Here is a 22,239-nt window from a genome sequence, read left to right as displayed (position 1 = left end):
TAACCTGTCAAAAATCATGCCAAAAAATCAGAAGGATTTTGAAGATGAAGATTTTTATTCAAGAAAATAAATCAGAACCACAGTTGGCATTTAGACTGTGAAGCCTAGTAAATTATTTTTGCATCCATGACATGAACATTTCATCAAATAATTTCCAACTTCATCAACCGCTAAATTTGACATTCACCACTACAAAACAACCCCTCAACAAATCAATTCATGAATATTTCCACCCTCAAGGATGTGATGTGAAGTTCAAGCTTTATCATTTCCTCATCCAAAAATACCAAGGATGTGATCATTTACAACAAACAATCTTTGGTGTGTCTTTTACCACTTCCCTGTGGAAGGAAAACGTTCGGTCCACATAACCTGGCTGTAGCATCATCTCTGTCTGTCACTCGCTGTAGATACATACTGTTGCCAGGTCAAATATGTCCTCTCAGAAAATGATGCATGAGTTAGGGGCTTTGGGGCTGTAAACGGCAACCTATTGGCTTACAGGCTCTACAAGCTCCAGCTATAAAACCTGACAATGAGTGGGCAACCAGCCGGTCAGTTAAATTAAGATACTGACAGCCACTCTGTGAGGTTGGTATGCAAAAACAGTCATGTTGTGGCTGTCTGACTTTGTTTTGAGAAGCCCACAAGCAGCTCAGACATGAAAAAGCTCTGTTGCTGCTGCACCTTCACTCTGAACAGCCAAGGGGAAGTTCCCTCCTAGCGCATAACGTAAACTTGGCTCCAATAAAAGCATCCGTTGGCACCTCAGAGGACAACAGGAAATCTTTATTTATCAAAAAACATCCCGTTGTTGGCCTCAGGGTGTATGACCCTTCTTGGTGTGCCGTTGCAAAGCATCATGTAGTAGCCATGGTGGAGCCCCATATTTCAAGATCTCAGTATACTGAACACAGCTGCCATATACTTAAGATAAACAAGACACAAGCATGTGTGTATGTAAAGGCAGCGTTGATTCTGCGTCAGACCCTTGCCTGTTTGTCAAAATGCCTTTTGGTATGTATTGTTTAAAATAGCTGTAGACTTAGAGTCTGGCACACCCATGTTGAGGGGCTACAACATCTAATGTTGGAAGCAGGCTGAGTAAGACAGCTGTACAATTACACATCAGTGAGCCACTATGCAGACAATCAATATTCCTTAACAGTTGTCAAATGAAAATTGTGCTATACATTTAGTCTGCTACATCTGCTCAGTCTACCCACTCAATGGGTCTTTATTATGTTTCCAGCAACAGATCCATTTCATTCACAGTCAGAGTTCAACACATTTCCATTTCCAAACACTATATCCTCACATACATATGCAGTATATACCAGAAGATGGGTATATATGGTTAGGTAAATACATAGGTCACACTGGATTGAATTTGAAATTAATTATTGTTGCATTGCTGGATAGGTGGGGGGAGGGGGTAAAAAAAAAAGACTAGAGAAGTGACATTGTGAAGATATTTTATGACACTTTCGTGGATGTGTGGATCAATATTAACCAGCTAAAGGTCACAATAAGCTATTGTTTCACATTTCAATTAAAAACGCACATCTGGAGATGGAAAAAATGTGAGCGTGTACAGTACGAGCAGTACCTTAAGTCACGTTTCTTTACGTGGCTGGTAGTTACATTTGGTACAATCAGTTTTTTGTCAAGGTGCATTTACATCTCATCAGTATCTCCACAGTCCGTCTGTGACTGCTCTTCTAACTTAAACACCGACAGCTAGTCTTCTTTATGAAATTTATTCATGTCTTCCATGTTGTGGCTCTCAATAGATTGAGGTCTAGTGTTTCTGGCACTTGTTCTGCGGTTTCGCCTCGGCCTGTGCTCTGAGAACCAGTTGGTGACAGCCATGGCAAGGCGGAGGAGGCCAAGGCTGAGACAGTGCATCTCTGAAGTGATGGGGATGTCAGAAAAGAGGGCGTGGTCCCGGCAGATGAGGACATTGCTGCATTGAAAGTCTTTGACGATGTTGAGGATCTCCTGGCGTTCAGCCTGCCGCATCATACCTCGTATGTTGAGCAGGGTGGAGACGTGCTTCTGTCTGTAGGAAGGAAGGATATAGGGAGAATGAAGGGAAGGAGGACAGACAAAAGTTAATAGAAATAGATTCTAGTGTCATCAGCATGGGCTGCCATGAATCTGAGTCACATCTGTTTAGTCACAGTATTTATTTATGGGAGCTGAACACCTTGTGACCAATTTCTGTTAAGGAACATTTTACACAGGCTCCACTCGCCACAGCCAGACAAATAGCTGATACTTCATTTACTCTACAGAGCAGGAAGTTTTGTGAAAATTCAACACAGGAGTTTATAATTTCTTCAGTAAAGATGCTGTTTGCTTATCATGAATTCTAATGATAGATAAGTAAACAAAGCAATTTCCATGCCAGAAAAGGAATTTGAACTGGTTTCAGAACTCATTTTTGCTCCCACATTTTCTGCTCTCTTTTCCCTGCCAGGGCTCTCTTTTTAAAATGACTTGTCCCTTTTGCTACAGGATTATGCCTGGTTTCCTCTTGACTTCATTTAATATACTGAGTATGGTTAAAGACATGCCCAATGACAAGGTTGGGGTAGGAGGCTCATTTTTGTCTGTTTTTCCAATGCCTAATTATGAGTGGAATACCATAATGAAACACTTCATAGATAGCTGGACTACACCTGTTATTTAGTTCAAATGTAGCTTGTTTTTTTTTTTTTGTTAGTACTCTGTTCACAATCTATCTGAATTCTGCAACAAATTTTCGTATTCCAGACAAATACCAAATGAAATAAATGGAGAGGAGGAGCTTTGCTAAAAATGGGAAATGAATGGACAGTTTATTGAGGAACTTACGGCTGTACATATGTTTGTGGAAACAATGTGGTAGCTTAGTAAGGGCAGCAAGTGCAGTGCTGCCTCTTCCAGTTTTTGAGGACCAAGAAGACAACAAGAATGTGACTGGAAAATACTCTGCATTTGAGGTAAACGAAAAAAGAAAGTGAAAAACAGTAGCAAGCCCATATGGGAGTGATGCAGAGATGGCGTTTACACCACTAATTTATCAAAACACATGAAGGATTACAGTTAGACAGTTTGGCTATTCTACAGGCCTGATCCAAAGAGAAAAGCACATGTTTATAAAAAAAAAGTGCTGTGTTTCCCTTCTTATGCTGTTATAGTTTTTGATCTAGCAAATTGTATACCCTCTGAGGCAGTTTGTCAAGTGGTATTTGAAATTATATTAAATATTGTTACTTTTAAATGTATTTAATCAGAAACTCCAGTATCATTTCAAGAGAGTTCCACTTTGGAACCAAAATGGCTGGTAGGGCTTATAAAAGACTGTTCTTGGAAACTCATTAAGCCATTAGTTCTGCATTAGAACATCATATAAAGGGAATTTGCTCTTGAGGAATGGCACCATCAAGTTTTTGAAAAAGGAGAAAGGGCCCTTGATGGTAGGATCGATGTGGATGTTTGAGTCTAGTCACACGTGGACATGTCAATGAAACACCCAGAGGACTCAAGAAACGTTGGCAGCCTTTGATCTCCTAAAATACCAGCCAAATGTTAAACAAAAGAGGCAAGGCAAGCAGCTAGTTAGCATGTTTCCAGTTCTGAACTGTTATTTTATGCTCTCCTCTTCCACACCTCTCACACTTTGATTTGTAATAGTGTGGCACCAGTCTGTCTCCTGCAGGGTGGCAGGAACAGGAAGTACTCGGCAGCAGCTTCCTGTCTGCACTGTGGAGAGTTCTGCGTCACATGTAGCCGTAGGTTGCCAACTGTCATCTGAGTCTTAATCTGTGCACAAACAGCTTTAGCGGCTGGGACTCCCCCCTTGAGGCCTCTAAGCCTCATTCATTCTCAAAACAGCCCTATGCTCTGTTCCAAAAATAGCAAAGTTAATGTAGATATATTTCCGGGCTCCTTTTCCTTGTTTTGATCCATTGTGACCAAAAAAAAAAAAAAAAAAACACACACACATACTTACATTTTTCTTACTTTGGCAATGTGCCAAAAACAGCAATGTGAATGTGTAGCAGTAAGCATAAAAATATAGGACCTTGGGGGTATGGTGCAGGGAATTTCATAGACACTTCCTGGTAGCAATAGAAATGTTCCAACACACTTCATTTGTTGAAGCCTCACCGTATATCTGGAAACTCTTTCACAAGGACCGCAACTTCCATCTGGATGGAGGGGGTGTCCTCCAGGAGAATGACGTCAGCTAGGTGGCAGATGATGCTATCCAACCAGGATGAGTTTGATTCCTGTGCCAGAGAGAAAGGATTTATGACCATAAAAAATATGTCTTCTTCCTCAACTGCGCCTATGATGACCCTCAGATTGAGTTTGCATTATTAAGATGACAAGCTGTCTGGTGAACAATACATAGGACACCTCTAAAGGCCAGAGGACAGACATTTTAGTGATTTATCAAGTGAATAACAAAACTCCACCCCTGTTTTTCTCGTCTAAGTTAGAGAAAGCAGAATGTTTTGGCGTTCACTAAAAATAACAACATCTTTTTTAGAAAGCCATTAAGAACGGGCCCTCCACCCCCATGTTCCCAGTTTCCACAGTCTTCAGCCTGCTCTTCAGCGAAAAAGGCCATCAAGGCCATCCCAGGCCCACATCAAAGCCAGCCAGCTGACAGGAACAGGAAGTTCCCTCTGAACACAGCAGCTTCCTGTTGTCAGCCGAGGTGACGGACACTTGTTTGAACTTGCGCACAGAAAGGGGGCAAATGCCACGCTGTCAGGCCCAGTTGTTTTACACCCTCTTCCCCCCGCTGATAAGTGCTAACGTAAGTCTGGTTCATCCATCTCCATCTCACTGACGGCAGCCATTTTTCCAAGCTCACTTCTGTATCAACACTGTCTGACTTAGTCCTGACCTAGGAAGTTTTAGGGTCACACTCCATTCAAAGCCTCCAGACTCTGCATTATGTGTGCCAGGTCTGTTCAGCATTTTCAAGAATCAGCATTTTGGAAATATTTCTAAGCTTGTTGTCACTTGTAAAGCAATAGTTCCTGACATATAATAGAGCCTTTGCACATTGGTGCAATTGTGTTACTCCTGTTTCGGTTAAATAAACGAGATATTTAGTGACCAATCTCACCAGATCCTTAAAGAGTCCTTTAAGCTGTTTGGCCTCGTCTTGCAGGCGGAAAGCCATCCTCTTCCTCATCTTAGAGGATGTACAGATGAGCCGTCCCCGCATGATGGCTCGGACATATTCCACTAGGACCCGCCGGTGCACCTCACCAACCAGCGTCTTCAGAAAATGGGTCAAGAATTTGGTCACATATAACCCACAAACAAATAGCGCAGACATTAACATTCTACACTCCAACGCTACCTGATAGGGTGGAGGTTCCATCCTTCGGAACTTCTTGAAGTGCTGTTTGATGCTGGCTTCAATAGCCTCAAAGGTTTCTGTGTGGTTCAGCCATTTTCTCTTTAGTAGCTTGTCAAAGAAAGGCTAGAACAACAAAAGAGCAAGTTCTGATTAACAGGATGGGAGAGGAAGCCAACCAAGGACAAGTGCTGTCTCTAATGTTTTGCTGTTCTTCATAGTTGGACTCCCACGTAATTTAAATGTAAGTATTTCCTGGTTGGTGCTGGTGTCAGGTTATAATTTGTAAAATAATAAAAAGCTGTTTGAAGGGTTAGGGTTAGGGTTAAAATATGTGCAGTCATACAGTCATGTTAATATCAATTAATTAATTAATTATTGCTTTATGTAATAAAATGGTGGCAAGTTTTTTTTAACTTTATTAATCATATGTATGGTACTTTTAAATAGATCTTTGAACGCATATAGCGTTTTTGTTTTTTTTATTGACCTCACAAAATGGTTGTCAGTTGGGTTTTCTTTCTTAATAGATCCCTTCAGTAGAAATTGGATGGACAGAAGTTTAGCTTAGCTGTATAAAGCCAATGATCAAGAAATTGTAACTAATAAATTTCTACGTGATGTGTAAATATGGAAATGACTCCTTGATTTCCTAATTTAACTTAAACAAGAACAGAAATCTGAGGATTGCTTGAATACAGGTTCAAAATGATTGTTTTACATTGTTAATGTGTCAAGTAAGAGTAGAACTTTTTCACTGAGGGTTTGATATTTCTTCAGAAATCCTAAAATACAGCAAGTCAGTTGCCATAAAGAATTAAAATTGTGTTTTAGGATTGGTTTAATAAATAAGGCTATCCAGACAAATAATAACGAGGATGAAAACAATTTCAGTAAAAATTGTGTCTGTAAGAACTGCTAAAATGCATTTCTGGCTCAAAGAGTGAGAGAAAGTATGAAATTAAATACATGAGACAAAATTTAAGGCACTGCAGGTTATTGAATAGACATCTTGGTAAAGCCAAATAATGCATTAATTATCTAAATATTCTTGAATTTACATAAATGTACAGAACAAAATAACTGTCCCGTTAGAGCTGCTACAGGGGAATGTATAAGTTTCAGTTTGACTCACATTCATTGACACAAGGATACAGTTTCGCTCTGTTCATATTGAAAATCTGATGTTAAGAAGCCTATGTGCAGGGATTGTGACATCACAAATAGTCTGGAAGCTGATCCTGGTCAGATGTTCAGCCTAAAGTGGTATGATGAGGAAAAGTCAAGCCTCCACACATTGAGAATTGACATGTTGCATCCAGGTCTTCTGAAGGAGGAATTAATTTTTTATTGCAAAATAAAGTCACTGTCTATATATTTATTCAAATTACAGTGTTTATTAAGAGTATTGTTTCATGTGTAGCCTATGTAGACATTTTCAGCCTTTTAGTCAAGAAGTCATGTAATGGAAGCAAAATAGCAAAACAAAAAACAAAAAAAAATAAAATAAAATTGACCAGAGCAATGAGTGAGAGTCTAGTGAAAAGGAAACACATTTTAAGGATGTATTCATGACTCACTCACCCTGATGTGCTCAAATAGCCTGTCTGTCAGCACCCTCACTGACTGGTTGGTGATCCTGTCCAAGGAGGAATTGGCTCTCTGGGCTGCGTCCTCACTGCCCTGTGGGTCACACTGCCTGCAGCGCTCCACAAAGGACCTACGAGGTACACAGGAGGTGTCAAGCTGCAGATTCAGCAAATTACTGAGACCTTGTACGTTCATTTGAACAACCAGTTGTTTACCTGAGAGGAGGGCAGCAGTTGACCAGAGCAATGGTCCTGGAAACATATCCATCCCCTCGATCACCAAATTCAGCCTGAGTGTCATGAAACATCTCAACTTTTCTCTGGAAACTGGACACAAGAAGATTTGATGAGAACCATCTCATATGATCTGAAACTGTATGATCATGTCAGCTGTGTCCAAAGTTTCCCTGAATTTATTTCTCACCTGTAGAGAAAGTCGGCTAAACCAACAAGGCTACAGCGGGCCACTCTGGCCCCTAAAAACTGGTTCACACATGTAGATCTGTCCAAATCCACTTTCAGTCTCTAAAATTATAAAAGACAATGTATTTAAGACAGTTACACGCTATCTTTCCATAGAGGAAATGACCATAGCAAACATGTACCTGGATGACAGAGCGTGCTAGAGGAGAGTGGTATTCCTCTATGTGTAGAGTCTGGGCCCATCGTCTCTCCTCTTCATCCAGAACCTGGATCAGCTCTGTTGTCACCTTCTCCTGAAAAAACAAAGAATGAATCAAAAAATAAATAGATCCAGATTTTCAAAGGAACAGCCATATAAAACCATATTTGAATACCTTGACAATGTTGAGGCAGTCTTGTTCCAGCCTGTCCACTGTGTCCTGAGGCAGAATGGGTTCTAGGCAGACAAAGTTGATGGCTGTGGTTGTGCTGATGTTTCCTAGGACATCCCTGATGAGAGACACACAAATCACTACACCTGTTATCATTAATAGAGGTTTGATATGTCATTATTGTGAAGAGATACCAGTAGATATAGTATCTTTAATGCTGTTCACTACCTGCTGTAGATGTTGTAGAACCAGTCCAGTAGTGAGTAGACATCTGTGATCTGTAGTGGACCACTGGTAATAGTCCTCAGACGCCTGGCCACTGCTTGGTGGTAACTCTCCACATACACCTGGAAAGCAGCAAACTCCTCTGGGTAAATGGACACTGCATTTCTCCTTGCGGCATCCAGGTCATCCACCATTCGACTCCTCAGGCGCTCCAGGTATGAGGCCAGCTGACCCGCTTGGGTGTCCACCTGGTTCGGCAGGCTCCAGTCTGCGGCCTCTGCCACTGCCTGCTTCCACTTCACCTTCATTCGGCGGGGACGGTGGCTGGGCTGGATCTGTGGACTACCATTAAGTTCTTGCTCTGGTTTGGTCATCTCTCTGAGGGCGAAGGCAGCATCTGCATGCTCTTCTTGTTGGATCACCAGTACCACTAACCCGAGGTTGGGACCAGCACTTGGCTGCCGGAGAGACTCCCGCACTACATCCCACATCTCCTTCATCAGGGCTTCATACAGCAGCTCTACATCCTTTGCCTTCCTCCTACTTGAATCCAGCGTTGCATTGGAGCTGAGTAAGTCATCCAAAGATGCAGAAGACAGGGGTATCATACCAAGAGGGGTGCTGGGACTAAGGGGTGGAGTAAGGGTGGGATTGGTTGGGGCCGGCAGGAGGGACAGCAGCTCGCACTCTCGCTCCAGCTCCTGAATATGTGTGTCAGCAAGGAGGAGGTCACGGTGGTTGACCAACTGTAGGATCTCCAGGACTATTGGAAGTAAGAGGAAGACATCACAGGTTTAATATTAGGTGCGACAATGAACAAAACAGTCATGAAACGAAGTTATTTTTTCTACTAATACGAAAAGCTAAATCTGGTTTTATGGTTATTGAGTAGTTAAGCGTGTGCCTGAATGAAAAACTGGGTTATTTAGTGCTCATTTTACACACTTGTCTATTCCAAGTAAAGTTCCTGGTGCAGTCTGTGAACAGTAGCACAGTGGAACTTCTATCTAGAGGAACCTGGTGCAGGAGGAAGTGCAGTCATTTCCTGATTTCACAGTCTACTGGTGATTGAACCCAGTGACTCAGGGGTCTGGGGACCTCAGCTCATCAGAGAGTTGTCTAGGATTGAAAAGGGATAGGAGTTCTCCAAAGTGAGAGCGACTCTTTCGGAAGATCAATCCTCCAGAGCCCGTCTTTAAGGAGGATTCATACAACTGTTGCTTCCTTGTTACCTGAGAGGGGCTCTCTGGTTTTGACCATCAGCTCCTCCTCCACTGTTTCCTCCTCTGCCTCTTGGGAGGCCTTGTCTGACATGGATTCCCTCTTCAGCTTGCCCAGACTGACCATCCTGAGGAAGGAGGGCCGCCTGGAAGCCTCCACCTCACTGTCTGCACTCAGGTCCCCACAGGGCAGGCTCTCTCTGCGCTCCTCTTTACGTCGACCTGTAAAGCTGCACAGAAACAGAACATGAAGGACTACCACCGGAAGGGAAGCAAATAATTTACTAGGAATACAAGAAAAGTATTCAGTCACACTATTCTCAGTATAACTTAATAGCGATAATATACACACATCTGTTGGACTGAGCATGAAAGACCTACTCAGTTAAAAATAGTCCCATTGAGTACTGCAAGTACTTAACATCTTGCTGGAAAAAGAAGTTCCGCAGATCAACAACATGCTTTAACCTCTTACATAACACCTCAGGAAATAAGCACAGTATATGTCATGAACTATTCAGCTACTGACAACGGAATTTTTCACCCTCTCCTCAGGGACTCACAATACTCAGCTGGTCTGATTTGTCCAGCTTGTTTTCTTTATTCTATTGTCTGGCATGTTTCTTGTACGGTGTCATTAGTTGTTACTTCTTGGTTATCTTCCAGATATTGTCGTGCTCTTGATTCTGGAAATGTACAGTAAGTACCAACAAAATCAAGTACTTCCTATGTAGTAGCAGTACTATTATCAAAGAGCCTTTCTTATGTATACTTCACAAAAATGTTGTTAAAAATGGGTAAAACAACAGCGGAAATTCTCTTCCTCACCGGAGCAGGGTCATAATTCCTTCAGAACTCCGGCGTATTCCTTTTTTTTTCTCCCTCTCTGGTGGGAGTGAATTGGAGTCTCCAGGGCTGTAGTGGAGAGAGTTGTTCCCCCATACATTGCGTCCAGAAATGCGAAGCCCCTTCCCCAGTTTTCCAAGGGTTTTGAGCGGTGACACTCCACAGATTCGCTCTAGGGTCCCTCTGAGGGGTTTTCCTTTAGGATTCCCTGCCCCATGTCTCTCTGCATTCACCTCATTTTCCTCTTCTTCTCCATCACGGGAGAACCTGAGTTGGTTGTTCCCTCTGACATCCCCCATTATGAGACCCATTTCACCTCCGTTCCTCTCGTCATCATCCAGGTCCACATCCTCAAAGGGGTTCAAGTTCTTGCTCAGATCCTTCAGGTCATTCAGCTCCTTCAGATCATTGAGATCGTTCAAGTCTCTGAGGTTCAAGTCCAGTCTGGGCAGGATTAGTTCTCCATTCACTCTAGGGAACTCATGGCAGCTCTTCGACCTTCCTGGGAGCTTCTTTAGAATGGGCATGGTTGCTCGTGTGATATAAATCAACTGCTGAACAGAAAAAATGGACAAAGGTTTACTCCAAATACTCTAACAAATGTCAGAAAGTATTTGATTTTGAAATCAATTTGAAGTATGTTTCTTGACACTTCATTTAAATATCAGCATGGAGAATTTGTAATTGTGATATTTTAAACTGTTTTTCTGACGATCCCTCCATCAGCCATCAGACAGTTTAAACAACATGAGTCCAAAACATTTTTCTGTGCCTTACGTATACGCTTCACTAAGCAAATAGGTAATATGTCCTCAAAACATCCCTGCATTTACACCTGATAGACTTCACCCATATAAATAGTATACCATTTGATGACAAATTATTGTGCTGACCAGGTCTATTGAGGTTATTGATTGACGTGAGTGGCAACAGATATCCACTGTGAAGATACGTTTAGTTGTCTGATTCATTCATCCACGTCTGTGGAAATTTTCCAGTCAAACAGAAACTCCAGATGGACTGGCACACATTTGGGAAATTCTAGGCAGGCATCATCCACTGTCCCTCCCACTGGAGGATTTCATTGAAGTACAAGTAAAGAATGTCAAAAACACCAAAAGGAAGAGTACTTTTCCATCCAGACATAATGGTAAATGATCTCAATGTACACTGTTGTTGTTGTGAACGTAGCATGGTGGCATTTCACTGACATTAATTTCTGACCTGAGTCACAGAGGACCTACAATCTCGACACAACTTGGTGTGTTCCCAGTTCCCTAAGTTACAACAGTCACCTGCTTTTGAGTCCACAAAATCATTTTCCCCATCCACACAGAGTGGAAAAAAAATCTCTCTATATATGAGACATCAGAAGTTGGACCAATACAGTGGTCGTTTCCCAAAGTGCAGTTTTAATACCAAATGCCCCCTTTGTCCCCCCCCCCCCCCCCACCACCAGCTCATCAAGCAAACTCTATCTGCTAGGGAATTCTAAAAGTCCTGCCTAGGATAGTTATTTGTAAAAAAATAAGAATTGGATTCTCCAGACTGACTCCAAGCACATATTGTTGAAACAAATGAAAATCTTTTCAAAGGAGAAATTTTGCATTTCACTGCCTCCAGAATGACCATTAAGACAAGTCAACAGCTCTCTATTCATAGAGAGCTGTTGACTTGTATTTGAATTCAAGCTGAGGGCTGTTGTATTACACAGTAGTTTGATCTACAGTTGCAATAGAGTGTCTTTTAAAAATGTCTGATTTTAAAGGTAACTTTCAAAAGATTGATAGAAAATCGGAATGTGGTCTAAATGATTGGATTTATTGACTGAATTGATTTCATTCGTTAAAGCTGATGATCGTTCAATTTTTGACTCGTGGACTCATATTTTTTCAGTGTTTGAACTTGCTTGTGGTGATGAAAACAGTAAACAAGTGAAAATGATTAAATGATTAAAGATCTTTTGTCAGAGAGAATAAATTATGTGAATGAAGCAGAGACATTAAATATATACAACCATTCAGCTCTTATAAGAGTTAAATATTATTGTAAAAACTAGAGTCAGAATAGGATGATAAGAGGGTCCCTTGATTTTAAGTTTGGCTTCATAGACAAAAAAAAATCTTTGATTAATATTAGACATTAGTGAGATTAAAAACAAAACATTTCCCCCCAGCTCTATCAGCGATACATCTATTGAACTCAACAGATCAAGTCAACATCGACTAACACCAAAGACCCACATCAGCTCCCTGACTGGACCTCAGTCAGAATTAAAACAACAATGTACAAACCTTACCTTATCAGAGTGTCTTGCACTGTTTCAGCACAATGTCATCCTGGATTGTGCTGGCTGTGTGGACTGCCAAACCGCAGACTGTGTGCATGTGTGTGTGACTGATGAGTGTGAGAGCTTGTCCGAAAGTACTCAGTGACTCAAGAGAGCAATGTGGCTGCCTGTGGTTTCCTGACGGGCGCTATTGTGGTGGAAGGTGATATGTTTTCCTGAGGAAAGGCCCGTCCCGTCCTTTCTCCCCCTCCTACGCCACAGAACCTTCACCCCCATCCCCGCCCCTGCGTACCCTGGGGACCCCTCTAATTACACTAATTGCATTTACTGCACAGTGGCGGAGGATAGAGTTGGACAGAGCATTTGCCTGCAGTGTTTTATGTTTTATCAGCTGTACAAACAGGTAACACACATACATGTGTGTATTTTCGGCTCTGAGTGATCTCCGTTAGCGGTAGTTAATGAAGTAAGAGGATGATTCAGTGTCTGTGGCCTTGACGCCAAATTCCATTCGTGCACCCGCAGCAGTGTATTTTTCCTCAGCGGAAGGCTTTATAGTGGACTGACCTGGTTTGAAATGATGAGAAACACACGGTGCTATATTGTCTTTGTTTTTCAAGGTTAAAGTAGGCATGACAAGACTCTGTCACGCGACGAATGCTGCATTAAGGAATGCACACGAGGAACATGTGTTTGTGTGTCCATGCAATTGGCTTTACTGGGCAACTAAAAAAAAAAGAGAGAGAAAATGAAATATGCCAACACGGTATAACTGCCACTCTAAATTGACCGTAGGCGTGGCTGTGAGTGTGAATGGTTGTCTGTCTATATGTGCTGGCCCTGCGATGGACTGGTGACCCGTCCAGGGTGAACCCTCTCACCCGAAAGCAGCTGGAATAGGCTCCACCGCCCCCACAACCCTTAACAGAATAAACGGTAGAAAATGGATGGCTGGATGATGGTATAACTGTCGATGGGTAAATTTCCCTGACATCCCTGTATTTAATGCGGCCCCTGTCTGCCACCTAGTGGACAGTTTGGTCTTGGTAAAACTGAAAAGATACATCAGTACTCCTAATTGATCACGTACGACCACAAGACTTTACAAGCACCAGTAAATTAGCTGATTCATTCATCATTCTCAGGGTCTCATCATGTGTTGTGAGTGTGTCATTGAGTCAGAGGTCAAAACTAGCATTTGCCTTTCTGTCAAACATTAATTCTGGTAAGTCTGAGTACACACGGCTGCCATATTGGACAGTGAAAACCTTGAACCTTCTGTTTGGGCAACAGCAAGACATCAAAATACTAGTGACTCAAACTGGGAGCCGTTGCCTTTAATGTATTTTAGGTTAAATGTTTGAAAAAGGTCAGTGGTTATCACAAGCTTAAGATATTTTCACATTTTGTCCTACTGCATAAGATGCATCAGAATTGCAATCATGACTTTTGAAAAATTTGTGTCTTTAGAATTGCAAACAAGTGGACTATCAGGAATGTTGTGTCAAAGGCTCCAAAACTGAGATAATCAGATCAGTGTCTCCCATTTTTTCCATCAAACCTATTACAAATCTAGTCATTTAAATTCACTCGTCGTGCTGAAAAGAGATGGTATCAAAATTTAAGTAAACTATTCCTATTTTTACAAGGACCCCAGGAGGGTGCCCAGGCCCCATTTTGAGAACCAATGCCTTCACATTACGAATTTTTCATAATTTTTTTTTACTTGATTTTTGTGTTGTAGGCTGTATTACTGTCTCTAAATGTCATCCTACTTTCACCCCAGAGTTCAAGGGGACATTTGAACCAAATCCAGAAACATTCCCTTGAGGCATTCCAGAGAGGGTGAAAAATGGGGCAAACCAAAAACATGGCAAACGTCTTTTTGCATCACTGAAATTAACATTCAGAGACACAAGTGAAGTGTGAAATGCAATGTGACATGCCAGTTTTTTCATCTTATCACAATTTCCCACAATCCTGACAATTACCCTTCCTGAAACTCATAATTTGATCAAATTTCAACTGTGATATAATGAACATATAGCACTTTTAACACATTGTGTTTACAGTACATTTACTGGACCATTTACATTGGTTTTCAGTATCGGTCTTTAGTCACACAACTACATTTCATGTCAGAGGGGACTGCTTCTGGGGGCTGGGCCTCAGTGATTAATCTCAAGGAAAGAAAGCACTGAGTTAATTGTATCATTTAATGGAGAATATCTTTTCTTCTTAAATTCTGTCTTAAATTCTCAGGATTTTGGGAGTTTCATAAAAGCTTTCTACCAACTCGTTGCATAAATGGCTGCTAACTGCTGCTTGGTGCAGCAGCCTCTCGATGAACATAACAGAAGTGCGAAAAATACAGCCTGTGGACTCAATGGAAGCCTGTTTGATGACAGGAAGTCCAGTGCCACAGTGATTTACAGAATCTTCCAGGTGGAGGTAGATACTGTGAGACCCCTAGCTGGATTAGCTGTGCAGCTCAGATGAAGTGGTCCTGTCTTCCTAGGTACCATGAACTAAAGCCAGCATGACAACCATCTTGTTGCTGTCACATAATAATTAATTTCTTGTTGTCAAAGTGGTCTTCGTCAGGCCTCTGCAGTTTTCAGTCTGGCTTAGATCGCATATGGTAAACTCATTAGCATATAACATCAGTCATGGTCCGTTGAAAGAACATTGCTCTGAACAGGTTAACAAAATGGTCTCATTTATATTGCCATGATTAAGTTTTATAAAAGCAACACATTAATCCCGGCACGAAGGGAAAACATAAACAACAACCCTTATTTGTAATATAATTACCATATTCTCAGCTAGTTGTAATATTACAGTTGCAAAAAAAAGTATGTGACCCCTTCGGAATTACCTGGATTTCTGCATAAAATGTGATCTGATCTTCATCTAACAATAGACAAACATAGTCTGCTTAAACTAATACACTACAATACACAAACAATTATATGTTTTTATTGAACACACCATGTAAATATTCACAGTCCAGGGTGAAAACTTGTGAGCCCCTAGGCCAGGGGTATCAAACTTATCAGTGAAAGGCCATGTGGCTGAGGGTTTTCATTTCAACCGAGCAAAACAAACAGCTGATTCTACTTAAATCAATCAAGCTGTGTCCACACAGCTCATTTGTTGGATCAGGTGTTGCTTTTGCTTGGTTGGAATGAAACCCTGCAGCCACACGGCCCTTTACTGGAACAGTTTGACACCCCTGCCCTAGGCTAATGACTTCTCTAAGAGCTAATTGGAATTAGTCAACCTAGAGTTCAATCAATGTGACGAGATTGGAGGTGTTGGTTAAAAGCTGCCCTGCCCAATGTAAAAAAAAAAAAACTAAACTAAATGAGGTGAAGAGGAATCCTAGAGTCTGAGATAAAGACTTATATAAATCTCTGACACATGCTAACATTTGTTGGTAAATCTAAAATAAGTAAAACATAAAACAAGAATAGCCATGGGAGGAGGCCTCAACTGTCCAAAAAACATTGCTGCACGTTTGAACTTGTAAAAGAGTACCTGAATGTTTCACAGCACTACTGGCAAAATATTCTGTGGACAGTACTACTGATGGTTCTGAGAATTTCTAAAAGTAGACTGGGAGCCAGAGCCTTCAGCTATCAGGCTCCCCTCCTGTGGAACCGTCTCCCAGTTTTGGTCTGGGATGCAGACACCCTCTCGACCTTTAAGAGCAGACTAAAGACCTTCCTTTTTGATCAGGCTTATAGTTAGGGCTGCTTAGGGTAGCCCTTAGATATACTGCTATAGGCTTAGGCTGCTGGGGGATCTCCCATGGTGCACTAGGGTTCTCTCTCCTCCTCTCTTCCCTCTCTGTCTTCCTATATGTGTCAAATATAAATCATACTCATACGTACTCATACAGGACAACTTAAGACCATCTATCTGCCAACTGAAGCTCAACAGAGGATGGATGATACAACAGAACAATGGCCCAAAGCACATAAGTAAATCATCAACAGAAGAAAATACGCCTTCTAGAGTGGCCCAGTCAGAGTCCTGACCTCAGCCTGACTGAGATGGTGTGGCATGAACTCAAGAGTGATTCACACCAGACATCCCAAGAATATTGCTCAGCTGAAATTTTTGTAAAAGGGAAAGGTCCAAATTTCCTCCTGACCATTGTGCACGTCTGATCTGCAACTACAGGATACATTTTGTTGAGGTTACTGCTGCCAAAGTTCGGTCAACCATTAAATGTAAAGGTTCACACAATTTTCCACGCTGCGCTGTGAATGTTTACATGGTTCATTCAATTAAAACAAGGAAATTATTGTTTGTGTGGTATAGTTTAAAATAGGGCGGCACAGTGGTGCAGTGGTTAGCACTATTGCCCCACAGCAAGAGGGTTCCGGGTTCGAGTCCCGGCTCAGAATCTTTCTGTGTGGAGTCTCCATGTTCTCCCTGTGCCTGTGTGGGTTCTCTCTGGTACTCCAGCTTCCTCCCACAGTCCAAAGACATCAAGAGGGGACGAGGCTGACTGATACTCTAAATTGACCGTAGGTATGACTGTGAGTGTGAATGGTTGTCTGTCTCTATGTGTTGGCCCTGTGATGGACTGGCGACCCGTCCAGGGTGAACCCTGCCTCACGCCCGAAAGCCCTGCTGGGATAGGCTCCACCCCCCACCCCCATGACCCCTAATATGGATGGATAGTTAAAAATAACTGTCCATTGTTGTGACTTAGATGAAGATTAGAACACATTTCATGACAAATTTAAATCCAGGTAATTCTAAAGGGTTCACATAATTTTTCTTGTAAATGTATTGCTTAAATAAGTCTTTAATCCACAAAGGCAAGAGTAAGAGTATTTCTCAGTTAAAATGCAAGTCCCTCTTGGAGTTGTCTATGACATTGCAAAACCTGCAAACCAAAACTGACCTCACATACCCATTTTGCATTAACCTAAGACATGACATGTTAATGAGCCTTTTTAGGTGAAGTTTTCAGGGAGTCATGAATATCAATCTTCTAATCCAACTTTCAATCAAGAAAATAAGGTCATTTCCACGTGTTACTTTCTTTTACAGGCTTGCATAGAAGAGTCGCCTTCAGTTGTCAAACATAACTGACATCTTGCTCTCCATTTGATAACAGTATGTGTGTGCTTTTGTCAGAGGGTCTGGTTTTGGCCACTGGTTTGGTGGAAGCGCTGGTGTGGGTTGTTAAAGTGGTAGGGCTCATGGCGGTGGTGGCTGTGGCAGATCACCGGATGCTCAATGCCTTCACTCTGCAGCTCATCCTGCTTGTGAACTCCCTCCAGCTTAACCACCAGCTCTCTGATGAAGGTCTGAGAACAAAGGTTGTACCAGATCAAGTTAATTTCACAATGTCTCCAGTAATAATTGCACATTTGTTAGAATCATATTTGTATGACAAAGGCAAAATATCTCACCAATCACTGATTTATTTCTGTCATAATATGATGGATACTTCCAATGGTTCATAGATCAGCACATGTTGATTTTCTGCTGGACATTATACTGCCTTTTTAAAAAATGAGCAGTATATTGTATTGTATTGTATTGTATATTGGGGTAGGGACTGAGAGCCACAAAGCAATTTTTAGTGTTTAGAGATAATTGACAATTACAATCTTCATCGAATGATTCAGAGTCTGGAAAGGCTCTCATCCAGAATGTCAATCAAGGTTGAAATTCAAGAAAGCCAATCAGCATCCTTGAATGAAGACGAAAGAGTCAAAAATCCATTTAAAATTATGTTTCATTTTCAATTAATATTTCATAGTAAATGTTTTGCACAACCCTATTTATAGTAATGAAGACAAAGACTGTTTTGGAGAGAAGTGCATGCTAATCTAATCGTGTATGCTAATCTACCCATCCACGATCATTCATTGTACTAAGCTAACTAGCAGACAGCTTTTGTGTGGGTTTTGGTGCTATAAAGCACCACTCAGGGGATTTTAGCGTGTTTCTCTAAAGCAGTGGTTCCCAACCTTTGGGTTAGGCCTCTCAAAGCATGTGTCAATGTGAAATATTGATTTTTAGGTAATTTTCACTGCACTGCTTATATTAATCACTTCTGGTAATGCTCATCCTCAGCTCATCGTGCTCGTCATGCTTGAGTTCCTATGCAATGACGCTCTCTGATGTTCCAATCCTTGGCTGTTTCTTTAAAAACAGAGTAACATAACACTACATAAAATTGCTGGCACTTCTTGGTGATGCATTGGGATCTCTTCAACTAAATCCAAGCAGCAGCAGCAGCAGCAACAGCAGCAGCAGCAGCACTAACCCTCCCTGCTTGTGCCCTGTAAGTCCAATAAAACTCATTGTTTCAGGGATAAAATGGAAAGAAAGAGGCAAGCACAGAGAGCCTTTGTTGAAGCATGTGGAGCGATTGTGAGACGAGATGCAACGCTCAGTTTCAGTTCAGCTGTATGAGGCCAAGTTTGTGCGCGTGCAGTCAGGTAAACAGAACATTATGCATCTTATGTGCGCATCAACATGGCCAATCCTAGGCTGGACCTTTAAAGATTTACCTCTGTGTTTTTCCTGCAGTTTTGAAGAAGCACCTGGTTAAAAAAAAAAAAAAGGGAGGACAATATCAAACATCTGTCACAGCTTGGTGCGGAAACTCACAAAAATCACATGAAAGAGAGGAATAAAAATGTTTTCCATTTCATCAGTAACAAAATGTTCTGGGTTACCTGTAACTTTCTTATGCGTTCTTCATCGTTAGGCAGGTCAATTAAGTCATCGATGTTCACCTCGTCTGGCATATCACCCTCCTGAATAATGAAAGACACGTATGATCTAAAGGAGCCTCAAACATTTATGAGACGTTTGCCATTCATTTCAACCTCTTAAGCCATGCTCTTCCCTGGTGTTTTCCCATGTATTCAATTTAATCCTGAGAGCCACGCAAAGAAACTGAAATATCAAAACTCAAATATGTCTTCATCAAACCTCAGATTATTATGTTTTGGTCCATCATGTAAATGTTTTGTATCATTTAAGACTTTTGGATGTCAATCTAGGATTAAAGAAGAAATAGAAACACCAAATATTGTTTGTATGGTTGTCACACTAACCTTGAAATTAAACCAGAGATTTAATGTTAACATTTAATGACAACAACAGAGGGACTAACATTTGGACGGACAACCTGAAAACATAATGCCTCTGGTCGACATCGGTCAATGAAGCAAACAGTTTTGCCAGCCTTAGGTACAGTGTATGTATTGCCAGTTGAAAAATGAATTGAGCCCCATGATGCACAATTGAATGATTGCTAGTACATGATACATATGAGGGTAGCTTTAAAGAAAATGCAGAAAACAAGTGCTCTAAAGTTGAACCCCCAAAAGCCTTTGACAGTTTATATACTGTATGTGTCACGTGGGTCATTCCATGTATAGTCAATCACTTGCGAGTGTTAAAACATGCCTATATTTGTCCACTGTTTTGATACAGAAGAAACTACTAAACAGTGAGCCTGGTATAAAAATGTATGTCAAAGAGACCTGTCATATGCTATAAATTGTTTTAAACAGCCACTTTACTCACATGGAGAAAGTGGGAAGTTTATCCAAAAATGCTTTTTAAGAAAAAGGTATGATTTGTGATATTACAATGTATTAATTACAAGTTTTAAATCATTAAAATAGTTTCATTTTTTTTTAAAACTGATGGTGTAATTTTTGTGGGGCTCATGTTTTCTTTGGTCTGTAGATAATGTGTAGGCAGGATGTCTCTGCAGCACAACAATATTTCATTTTACATTTTATTTTGACACAATTACCCTTTAACAAATATGTCACCTGACTGCAATTTGATTTCCACTTAATTGTGCAGGCTTCCAGGGAGTTAGTGAACAACTGATTTGATTGCAGTTTTTAAAAGAGACCTCAGTTGTTTCTGCTCATAATTTGAGGGCTCAAAAATGGTGGGGGAAAAACAACAACAAAAATTAAAAAGCCAAAGTTTTGTCACTCCAACCATATGCACTCCAAGGACCTGCAACTCTAAAAATATCCATTGTATGAAGGCAAAATATGGCATGGCATGATTAAGTATTTTAGTTGTAAGTTTAGGTGGATTTTTTTTCTTTAGAATTCGTTGATTTTACATAGAATGACCCAAGTCCATTTTATTTGCACCAGTGGGGCCAGATTAGTTGAGATACAACACTCCTCACACAGACACACACAAAAAACACTTAAAAAAAAAAAGACATTTTTGGTTTTAGGAGCAACTGAGCCTGAACACACTGCATGTCAGTGATTTGTCTGAGCAAGCTGTGGAGGATGAATACCCACAATGTCAGTTACATAATAGTTTAACAGAGGCCTGTCCTGCTTGAACAAACAGTCATTGTACCACTTGAGAGAAGGAACAGTTCCATCCAAACCAGCACATGGGCCAGGCCTATTGAACTGGAGAAATCTTTTCAATTAAAATCGCATCCCCTTTATCAATTGATTAAAATCAATGTCATATTTGCACTACCAAAAATATGCTGCTTAAAAGTATGTAACATTAATATTTGGCAATGATGCATCTAAACAGCTGGGGAAGATCAAGTGTTTTTCTATCTATTTTATTGTTCTGATAATATGAATTTTATTTTGTGATGAACCAACAACCTCACATCTGGCATGCTGCACTTTTACATCCAAACAGGGAAAAAAAAAAAAAAAAAAGTCAACCCATGTTTTCTAAACAGATCCAACGCAATGCATGCACAGTTTAACTCCTGGGACATCATGCATCAACAAATTCCCTCCTCCTTTTCCCTGCTGCTCATCACCCATCGTTCTCTCAACTGCCCTTGTAAGGCAGAAGTACACAGAACTCTGAGATGTCATCAGTTGACTTCATAAACAGGATGCTTGGCCTTGTAGGGACAATCAGGCCGCTACACCTCTCCAAAACACCTCATAAATCCCAGCAGTCCTGACAAAAAAAAAACCCGATGGACTAATCACATTATTTTATCTACTCTCACATTTAAAGCTGCAGCTCAATTGCTTGGAGACGGGATGTGTTAAGAATTCTCGGGAAAACTGGTTACATGTGATAACATTGTCCCATTATAAAATAGGCAAGATGCATTATTAAAGCACCCAGTAAGCCAGTTTGTTTCTGCTGCCTCCCTTAGCACTTTCACACACCTGTCCGAAATAGATCCGGGCCAGACTTTCGTCGATCCACTTTTCCACGTCCAGCCTCCGTTGCAGCTCCCGCCGGTTGTACTTCACGGTGACCCGGGCATGTCTTTTTGGGATGTTGCTGCCGTGTTCCACAAACGACCCCTCGGCTGATGAATGAATGTCGTCGCTGTCTTCTAACGCGGCCAGTGTGCGCTGTGCTGCCATGTTTGGTTGGGTCTGACTGGTCTGACTGTCTCTTCATCCAGCGCTCAAGCGGTGAAGTGCTTGGAGGAGACGACGGCACTGGGGGGAGACACACTGCTCGGGCTGGAGTCTGTCTCTTCTCCTGGGAAGTGTATCTACAGGGTATCTATACAAATACTGCGAAAGGATTACCGTGTCACTGTATTCTAAATAGATTACGCAACTGCAACATACAGCTTTGGTTTGTCTGATATTGGAGCTGTCAGAGCAGAGCTGCGACAGACTCAGTTCCTTAAAAGCTGCTTTGACTGGCCAATGGAAAGGTAATACAGGTGTATGAGATGCCATTAATTAGGGCCCTGATACATTTAGGTCAGCAAGAGTCCTGATATTTACTGCTTCCCACTGAATGGCTGTAATATTTAACAGAGCAAGTTCATAATTCATTTGGATCAGTAACAGCTGTTCACCCTGCCCAGCATAGTCCAGTCAGTCTACCTCTCCAGGAGACACTAGGGCTGGGCATATCAATATAAATATCAGTA

General features: G+C 41.3%; 2 protein-coding genes across 3 annotated transcripts; both read right to left on the bottom strand.

Annotated features, from left to right (window-relative positions):
- Positions 1 to 83: 83 nt before the first annotated feature.
- exoc3l2a (exocyst complex component 3-like 2a) lies at positions 84 to 12,529 on the bottom strand. 2 transcript variants are annotated; one of them, XM_086178954.1, is made up of 13 exons: positions 12,342 to 12,529; positions 10,025 to 10,596; positions 9,209 to 9,426; positions 7,980 to 8,739; positions 7,755 to 7,869; positions 7,563 to 7,673; positions 7,382 to 7,482; positions 7,174 to 7,284; positions 6,953 to 7,088; positions 5,372 to 5,494; positions 5,132 to 5,287; positions 4,159 to 4,280; positions 84 to 2,062 (listed from the first exon to the last, which is right to left on the bottom strand). In XM_086178954.1, the coding sequence occupies exons 2-13, from the start codon at positions 10,567 to 10,569 to the stop codon at positions 1,741 to 1,743; spliced, it is 2,820 nt and encodes a 939-aa protein (XP_086035080.1). In that variant the 5' UTR covers positions 10,570 to 10,596; positions 12,342 to 12,529; the 3' UTR covers positions 84 to 1,740. The 2 variants fall into 2 exon arrangements, with proteins under 2 accessions (XP_086035080.1, XP_086035081.1); XM_086178955.1 differs by having other exon boundaries at positions 10,025 to 10,593.
- Positions 12,530 to 13,247: 718 nt separating this feature from the next.
- Positions 13,248 to 21,740, bottom strand: ppp1r14aa (protein phosphatase 1, regulatory (inhibitor) subunit 14Aa). The gene is made up of 4 exons (XM_086227277.1): positions 21,512 to 21,740; positions 19,046 to 19,126; positions 18,878 to 18,910; positions 13,248 to 17,662 (listed from the first exon to the last, which is right to left on the bottom strand). Exons 1-4 carry the CDS (start codon positions 21,713 to 21,715, stop codon positions 17,486 to 17,488), a joined length of 495 nt encoding a protein of 164 aa, XP_086083403.1. The 5' UTR covers positions 21,716 to 21,740; the 3' UTR covers positions 13,248 to 17,485.
- Positions 21,741 to 22,239: the final 499 nt, after the last annotated feature.

This window comes from Aulostomus chinensis, chromosome 15 (genome assembly GCF_037954235.1).
Source record: "Aulostomus chinensis isolate RoL2024-O1b breed Wild chromosome 15, RoL_Achi_v1.0, whole genome shotgun sequence".
Taxonomy (NCBI): Eukaryota; Metazoa; Chordata; class Actinopteri; order Syngnathiformes; family Aulostomidae; genus Aulostomus; species Aulostomus chinensis.
Note: the sequence above shows the minus strand (reverse complement) of the source record. Positions and strands in the feature narration are given on the sequence as shown.

What these genes read in the sequence shown, in the direction of transcription:
- exoc3l2a (XM_086178954.1), bottom strand. Translation starts at nt 10,569, where the DNA reads ATGCCCATTCTAAAGAAGCTCCCAGGAAGGTCGAAGAGCTGCCATGAG. An exon ending in AACCAGAGAGCCCCTCTCAG is followed by an intron (nt 8,740 to 9,208) that starts GTAACAAGGAAG and finishes TACTTCCAATAG; the next exon opens with TCCTGGAGATCCTACAGTTG. An exon ending in GGCTATTTGAGCACATCAGG is followed by an intron (nt 5,495 to 6,952) that starts GTGAGTGAGTCA and finishes TTGTTGTTCTAG; the next exon opens with CCTTTCTTTGACAAGCTACT.
- ppp1r14aa (XM_086227277.1), bottom strand. Translation starts at nt 21,715, where the DNA reads ATGGCAGCACAGCGCACACTGGCCGCGTTAGAAGACAGCGACGACATT. An exon ending in CCCGGATCTATTTCGGACAG is followed by an intron (nt 19,127 to 21,511) that starts GTGTGTGAAAGT and finishes TTCATTATTCAG; the next exon opens with GAGGGTGATATGCCAGACGA. An exon ending in ACTGCAGGAAAAACACAGAG is followed by an intron (nt 17,663 to 18,877) that starts GTAAATCTTTAA and finishes CTTTGTTCTCAG; the next exon opens with ACCTTCATCAGAGAGCTGGT.